Source organism: Triticum dicoccoides, chromosome 6B, assembly GCF_002162155.2.
Source record: "Triticum dicoccoides isolate Atlit2015 ecotype Zavitan chromosome 6B, WEW_v2.0, whole genome shotgun sequence".
Taxonomy (NCBI): domain Eukaryota; kingdom Viridiplantae; phylum Streptophyta; class Magnoliopsida; order Poales; family Poaceae; genus Triticum; species Triticum dicoccoides.
In genome coordinates, this window is record NC_041391.1 from 1,307,399 (window position 1) to 1,315,901 (window position 8,503).

General features: G+C 49.0%; 1 protein-coding gene across 1 annotated transcript; it reads right to left on the reverse strand.

Moving 5' to 3' along the window:
* Positions 1–1,087: 1,087 nt before the first annotated feature.
* LOC119323781 (tyrosine N-monooxygenase-like) lies at positions 1,088–2,830 on the reverse strand. The gene is made up of 2 exons (XM_037597494.1): positions 1,919–2,830; positions 1,088–1,729 (listed from the first exon to the last, which is right to left on the reverse strand). Exons 1-2 carry the CDS (start codon positions 2,828–2,830, stop codon positions 1,088–1,090), a joined length of 1,554 nt encoding a protein of 517 aa, XP_037453391.1.
* Positions 2,831–8,503: the final 5,673 nt, after the last annotated feature.

Here is an 8,503-nt window from a genome sequence, read left to right on the forward strand (position 1 = left end):
AGATATATAGATAGATTTATGGTTTAGTGTAACAGATGATGCATATGCTAATACATGGTAATGTTTATCAATAACTTGATGCACTTAATGGAAATATTTTTGTAAACTGCAATCTATGTTTTAAGATGCATATGTTATCTACAGTCCCTTCTTTTTATTTCCAATACAAATGGATATTAATAAACTATCGAATTAAGATCAATGACAATTCACAACGAATATATTAGGTCATATTGCAAGTCTAGACGCGCAAATGCACGGATCACCCAGCTACTTAGCATTAAAATTATAAGAACTAATAAATAAGGTAGTCAAAGATACAAACCTATAGAAGTAAGCTTTGGGGAGCGAGCACCATATTTTACATTCCATTTTTCATGCCTTGGGTGCTAATCATGTAGATCGAAGGTGCACATAATTTTTCGTTTCATCTATCTGACGAGTGCACAACATGATTAGGGTGTATCTGACGACCTCTGCGGAGTTCAGAGATATATTTGGTTTACATGTATTTGGTAGTTTAGGATTTGTAATCTGTCCCCTACCTTATCTCTAGGAGAGGCTTCTTTCCCTCCAAGTTTGTACTCCTATATATACTTGCCCGTGAGGGTCAAGCGCATCTTTCACTTCTTGACTGTCCCGGCGGCGGACCGGTCAGGGTGCGGGAGCGGGCGCTCTTCTCGTTTCTAGACTTAGCCATGCTTGTGGCGACGGCAGGACCGGCGAAGGACTGTGCGAGTCAGCTACGAAAGAATGGTGTTGACACTATCTTCTTTATTATTGAAGAATATATGTATACCATATGCAGGGTAACACTATCCTCTTTATTATTCAAGAATTTAGGTATACAATATGGTGCCCATATCCCAAATATATATAAATATATAATATGCCTTTTTGAGTAGGAGAGCAACTGCCCCTATCTTGCAGGAACGAGAAAGACCCCCAAAATACATGCATAAATTCGTGGTACAACTGACACACAGATAGAAATCGACTAAGCAGAAAGGATAACAAAAATTAAAAATTGTGTAACGGAATAGCCACGTAGATATAGCTCGTTATTGGCAGCAACATATTAACTTGTTCAACAATGGCCAGCGGCGTAGAGATGTCCCATCAGGCGTGGTTCGGCGTATAGCACAAGCGGTTTGGCTATGAATAAATCGTGCTCCGACTCGCTGAGATCGACAGCTGCTACACCCGTTGGCTTGGTCCACGTGAATCCCTGCAGTAGCCGTCCGAAGAGCATTACGCACATGGCCGTGCCAAGTGACGCCGCCACACACCCACGGCGGCCAGTGCTGAAGGAGATGAACCGGAACTCCTTCTCCGTGAGAGTCACATCATTGTCGGCTGTTGTATTAATATGACGCTCTGGCTTGAAGCGTAGCGGCTCGTCCGAGACAGCTGGGTTCCGTCCGAGTCCCATACGGCTGAGGATGACATGGCTGCCCTTGGGCACACGGTAACCGGAAACGTTGCTGTCAGCAAGCGCGACGTGTGGCACATTGAAGGGTGCGACGGGGTGCAGCCGGAATGCCTCACGAATGCACGCCTTGAGATAGGGGAGGTGCGGGATGTCTGACTCCTGGACAAGCCGCTCTCGGCCCACCACCTGGTCGATTTCCTCCACCGCCTTCCGCATCACCTCAGGAATGTTGGACATCTCCGCCAGCGCCCACTCCACTGCGTTTGATGGGTTGTCAACGGCGGCAAATATTATGTCCTGCGCCATCAACCCAAGTGACAGATTAATGAATTTATGTATAATTTTTTGCATCTTGGACCTTCATAGACATGTTTGATGTTGACAACGGTTTTTCTTCTCTTTTTGGCCCATGGATTTGGGTGGCGTGCGCTTGGACTTGCATGCAATGCATGCTTTACGTGTGTACCAAAGTGGTTATGTACATACCTGCGACTGTGCTTTCACCTCCTCGATGGTGAGAAGGGGGTTCCCCTCTGCGTCCTTGAGCGTGATGAGCACATCAAGAAAGTCCTCGACCTCCTCCCTCTGGCCGGACTTCCATTGCCGCCACCTCTCATCAATGACCGTGTCGTGCAGCCGGTTCACCGTCACATTGGCCTCCATCACAATCTTCTCGTGTCTGTCCAGGTCGAGGCCGATGCCGCGCAGCCATGGTAGGTAGTCGGAGATGCAGAACGCATAGAGGAGACCTAGCGAGGTGAACACAGCTTCCATGTGCTCCACCTCCATCGTGCCCGGGCCGCCATCTGGCCGAGGCTCGCCGAAGTACCGCCGGCCGAAGACGAGCCGCCGGATGACGTTACCACAGTAATGCCTTGCAACGTGTCTCACGTTAACGGCAGAGGACGGCGCGGTGGCGAGCGTGTAGACGTAGCTTGTGAGGTTGTCGGCCTCTTGGGCACGCTGGTTGTGGTGCCACCGGTGCCGGGAGGGGCAGATGATTTCGGAGGTGAGTACGCGGCGCATCTTCTTCCACTGCTCGCCGAATGGGGACAGCACGGCATTCTTGTACCCGCCGCTAAATGCCGATGAGGCAAAGGTGAGCGGGCGGGAGGCGAAGTTGGCGTCCTGCTTCTTGAGTACCTTGCGGGCGATCTTCGGGCAGGTGATGGGGATGACAAATATGCGGCCGAGGCGGATGCAGGCGATGTCGGTGCCCATTTCCTGCATCATCAAGTGTATCCAGCGGAACGCCGGCCTGTTGAGCATCATCTCCGGCAGGTTGCCCACCAGGGGCCACGAGAATGCAGGGCCCGGAGGGAGCTGCGTGGCACCACCGCTCTTGGGCTTGGTGATGGACACAAGGACGACGAAGGCTAGCAACGGCAATAGCCCCATCGCCGCTAAGCACAGCGAATCCATCGGTGGAAGCATATCTACAGTAGTTAGATATAATAAGCCCGCTCATCTGTTAACCGGCATCTACTCAGTAAAAATCATAGGTGCGGCGAATCAACTTGTTGTTGAGTTGGTTAGGTGGACAGTGGTATCCCCAACCCACTAGGGTTCAAATTCTGGTGCTCGCATTATTCCTGGATTTATTTCAAGATTTCCGGCGATGCGCTTTCAGTGGGAGGAGACGTTCCCGTCGACGACGAGGCGCCTACGGTGACTTCGTAAATCTCAAGATGATATGCCGGCTCAGTCTTTCGGAGGTTCTCATAGGGGTAGGGTGTGCGTGTGTGCGTTCATAGGGATGAGTGTATGCGCGTGTATATGAGCGCTTGTGTCTGTACTGATGCTCAAATAAAAATATCATAGGTGCGCAGGCACATAGTTGAACCCGAAGCTAATGCATTTTCTACTAATAAATATAAATAATAACTAGAACCTTCCAAATAATTTTCTTTCCATTTGCTATTTTCATGCACTAATAAGCTTCACGGCATTGATTGTTGACTGGTTTCCAAAAATGGATGATATTGATTCCCTCATAAAAGACTTCTTTTCTCAAACAATTCAACTATAATTTTGTTCAAAATAGTCTAAATACTCGAACACTTGTACTTGGGTACATATATACCCTATGATTATTCTAGGTTTTAGATACCTTCAAATATTTCCGTTATATTTGTAAGTGCATACTCAAGTTTTCACAAAAAAAGGTGCAACTCATGTTTTTCTCTTTATGTTCGTACCTCGAATGGAATATACCCTATTATTTATTCCAGATTTTAAATACCTACACATGTAGTCCGATATACTTGTAATGCTTAAGTTTTCGCAAAAAAAAGCAGTGGATACTCGAAGAATTTCTTTGTATGTATTTACCTTGATGTAAAAAATATATTTGTATATACCCATAAATATAAGTGGATACATGTACGTAAACCAAATACCTTGACAAATGATTTTTTTTTACGTTCCTATAAATATAAGCTGTTGAAAATATGAGCAAATTACTACGAGATTTAATCCGAATAAATAGGAAATAGATCATGACAGCAATAGCAGAGATTAAACTAATCATGCGAACTAGCATAGCAGATGAACATATCACATCTAGGGCACATACTAGAAACATGAATTCTACCACGATCTCGAACAGGAAGGATAGAATCACATACGGTGCAGCGGGAGCAGCACCGCCGGCGTTGACGTTGTCGCCCATGTCGTCGAGGATGAGGTTGCCAAGGTCGGGGAAGAAGTCGTCATTCGCGAAGTCGTCGCTGCCAGCAGTCGCGCGAGTGCGCTCCCAAAAAAACCTGATCGCCCCTCTCCCGTACAGGATCACGAGAGGCGGGGTTCCGGAGGCCTGCTGTCCCTTCTCCCGGTGCACGCCGAAAGGAGGGATGGAGAAGACTTGCTTGGCGGCGCAATGATCTGGAGCGCTGGTGAGAAACCACACGAAGCGGCGGCGGCTAGGGTAGACGCTTGCCTGACTATATAGTGCGGGCCGGGTAGGTCGTGGGAGTAAACCCCACGTCCGAGTCGTCACGATCCAAAAGAATCGGAAACGGTTCAGTAATTAACGCGTCCGTTAATTATTAATTAATGTCTCATTAATTTTGACAACGTGCATAGCTCTGTCCTCGGCTCGGATCAATCCCGCAACCCGTTGTGGCGGGGCGTGGCGTGGCGTGGCGTGGCGTGGCGTGGCGAGGCGAGGGAGGAGGAGGAGCGCGCGTGTAGGTCTCCTATTCTCATGCTCATAAAAGTGGTAGAAGAGCTCACCTTATAAAGAGGTGCAACTCTCTCTCAACTTATGAGGTGGGACTAAACTTTAGCCTCACTTACTCCACTCACATGTGTGCATGAATGGGCCAAGAGAATTTTAGAATTTTAGTTGGGCTTTGGGCCAAAAGCCCAGGTGCAAATTCCAACATAAGCATCTGTAAAACATACACGATAGAGTTGTAGCCGAGCTGTGATACTCGACGAATCATGCAAAAATATTGTGGCTACATACCCAAAAAATATGTCTTATCCTTAAACAATTTCTTGGTATATACCCTAAACACAGTTAGGTCCTGTACAAAGAGAAATAATTTTAGTTACATACCCACCACTATATGCATACCTGTATCTTTTTAAGAGGGCAGCAAAAATGAGGCAGCTTTTAATCATTTCCTTCTATGCATTTATTAGTACAAGTTTTTCCCACGCACACGCATAGCTAGAATTAGCTGGTTTCTTGTTTTCTTAGAACAAGTGGTGCATGCATTCTAATTAATGCCTCCATCCAAATTAGAACAAGTGGATTCTGTAAGCACATGCTCGAGAAGACTGGGTGACCTCAAACCAAACCGGAAGATGCGATGAACGGGGCCAAAGGAGATTTACATCTGCATATTTATTTCAACAAAGGGTGGATTTTATTAACTCGGCATGAATCATCAAGATGATACAAACATAAAGAGCACACACCCGGCCACTGCATGTCAAAGGTGTGCACAGCCAACTCTAACACACGCACACAAAAACACCGGCAAATAGTAGTCATACAAGACCCATGCTATGCCCAATCGAGTGTAAAAAAAGACAGAAGCTATGCCCAAGCGAGTATAAAAAAAGACCCTGAAGCGATCCACAACGGTCAAAAAACTATTATAAACCATATCCACACCAACCATTTCTTGACACCAGAAGGACAACGACATTCTTCAACAGCAGCACCTTCATGAAGGAAATGACGCTCAAGCCCATCCATTACAGGAACCAACCACCAAAGATCAGATTCTACAAATTGCAAATGGGCTATAAATTCTTTGCCACACACTTGTGTGCCTACTAAGTTGACGCGTCCCTTAAAAAAAGATGTTGATGCGTATGCAAGGCTTTGTCAACTTATTATAGTCAACACACAGTTCTAGCAGCAGTGGCCGTTGGATGTCTATCCAACGGATATCGTGCTTCTTCTTCAATCTCGGATATTCTAGCTTCGGTTGCCCAAAAAATGATTCCGCCCCCTGACATCTGGGGCGCACCATTTCAGAGGCTGACCTGTGGGCCTACTAAGTTGACGCGTACAAAGGGCTTTGTCAACTTAGTCAACATAAGTGATTCTAGCTGCAGTGACCGTACGATGTCCATCCAACGGCCATAGTGCTTCTTCAACCTCTGGTCTTCTTGCTCCAGCCGCCCAAAGCAACGCTGGTCGTGCCGCCTGCTCCAGCCTCCCGTGGCTGGCTGTGCTGCCGCGGAGGCCTCACCGCCCCCTACTACTCCCACCGCTGGCCAGTCCTTCCCTCCACTCACCCACACCCCCTGTTATTCTGCGGCAACGACAACATCACACCGTAGCCAAACCAGTGAACCCTCGTACTCCTCTCCGCGCGGGCTTCCGCTGCTGCTTCTTCCCCGGCTCCGCGTCGTCCCCTTCCTAGGCCTCACCGGTCGTCCACCGCCCTGGTGCTCTCAGTGCGGCGTGGTCAATGTTGTCAAGGAACGACTTCCATTGGAAAAGTACTGTACGTGGAGAGGCTGGCAGCTGGTTCCACGGCGGGCTCAAGGAAGTACCTCCTTATTATGTGCAAAATAGTTATTTCTCCACCTGACAGCAAGGACCCACCGGACGGGCCACTATATTTTGCAAAAATCACGTTCCCCCCTGACTGCTAGGACCCATCAGCTACATCTTCGCACGCAAGGAAGTGCTTCAGGGCAAAAAAAAAAGATTCGCCCCCCTGACTACTGAGACCCACTAGCTACATCTTCGCACGAAAGGAAGTGTCTGACAGTCGGGACCCATCTGGTCGAAGCATATGTAGTGTTGTCATTCTGGTCGCGAACGTGTACGTACATACTGGTCGATGTAGAGGCGTGCACGTGTCATAGTAGAGGCGCGCACGTAGCATGTACATGTATGTACAGCGGCCAGGGTGCAAGAAAGAAAATACGGCCACGTACGTACATACGGGCGTGGTCTCGAACGCCTACTCGCGCATACGTACGGCCACGGCTCGTGTACATGGCTGGGTCGGAACGGAGAAATTGCGTCGTCGTTGTGTTCATGGGGAGCCAACCGGCTGGGTCGGAATGGAATGCATCGTCGTGTTCATTGGGTGGGCTTGGTCAGAACAGCCGATGTAAACGAGGCCTGGCGTACCGCACAACAGAGGAAACGGCCTTATGTTCGATCGGCCACGTTTGAAACGGGATCCTATTCATCGGGAGGGGTCTAGCGTACGCAAAATGGAATAAACGGACTTGTGTTGGACCTTGTATGGTCGAAAAGGGGTCATGTTGATCGGCAGGGGTGTGGCGTACCGCAAAACGGAGGAAACAGACTTGTGTTGGAGCGCTACGGTCGAAACGGGGGTCCTGTTCATTGGGAGGGGTGTGGCGTACCGCAAAACGGGACCCCACGGGATATTGTTCATCATCACCGTCGACCTCCTCTAGCCTCCACCTGTGAATGTTCATCCACGGGCTCCTGTTCATCCAGCCTCCACCGCGGGCTACTCCATCGGCCACTGTTCAACCAGCCCTCTCCACGGGCTCCTGTTCAACCACCCCTCCACGGGCTGCTGTTCGTTGACCCCTCCACCGGCTATTGTTCAACCAGCCCTCCACGGGGTCGTCCTGTTCATCCAGCCATCCACGGGGTCCTGTTCATCCAGCCATCCACGGGGTCCTGTTCATCCAGCCCCAATCGGCTCAATCGGTCGGGTTCCTGTTCATCCAGAGGCAACACCACGGGGTCCGGTTCATCCACCCCCACCGGGAACTGTTCATCCAAACCCACCCTACAACACTCACTGTTCATCCAGAGGTAGCATCGATCAGCTTCAGTTAGCAGCAGTAGCGAAGGAATCGCTCGATCGGGTTCAGTTAACAACCATCGATCGATCGCTCGGGTTCAGTAACGTGTAGCCTGCAGTGCAATCGCTCGGGTTCAGTAGGCGAACGCCTCGCTCGGGTTCAGTTAGAGCCCAACGCCTCGCACCCATGCACGTGCGTGTACGAGAGAAATGCGAAAACCTCCGTGCATCGCTCGACCCCGGCTACCCACCGTAACCGGGAACACCCCGATATTTTCCTCGCCCTCGCTTCTACCACGGTTTTTTCCGTCGTGGACGGCCCAAAGAATGTCATGCAGCTGCTCTCCGGCCCGCCCAGGACGAAAAGCCCATTTTCTGTCATGATTTTTTGTCATAGAAGTAGGAGCTCACCGCATCTATGATGATACCGGGTTTTTTCACAACTATTTTCATAGAAATGTCATAAGTATGACAGAAAAAATTTTGTTCGGCCCAAAATGTCACGGATGTGTCTTTTTTTTGTAGTGGCGGTGGGTGTTCCTAATAGTAATTAGGATGGCTTGTCCAACGCGAAGATTCTTGCCAACGAGGAAGCTCTTCCTCCCAACCGAGCATAAGTGTGTGCGACCGTCCGTGTCCATGCGGTAAGTACAGGTGGTGATGGAGCCCCTTGCGGTAAGGCGTAGTTCAGCTCAGCCTTCTTCGCCAGGCTCGATAACAAAACTCACATATAGGCTCTTTGGCAATTTATGAATAATAAAAACATATCAATTAATAAGTAGCCTCGCACATACTCTTGCAAATATAT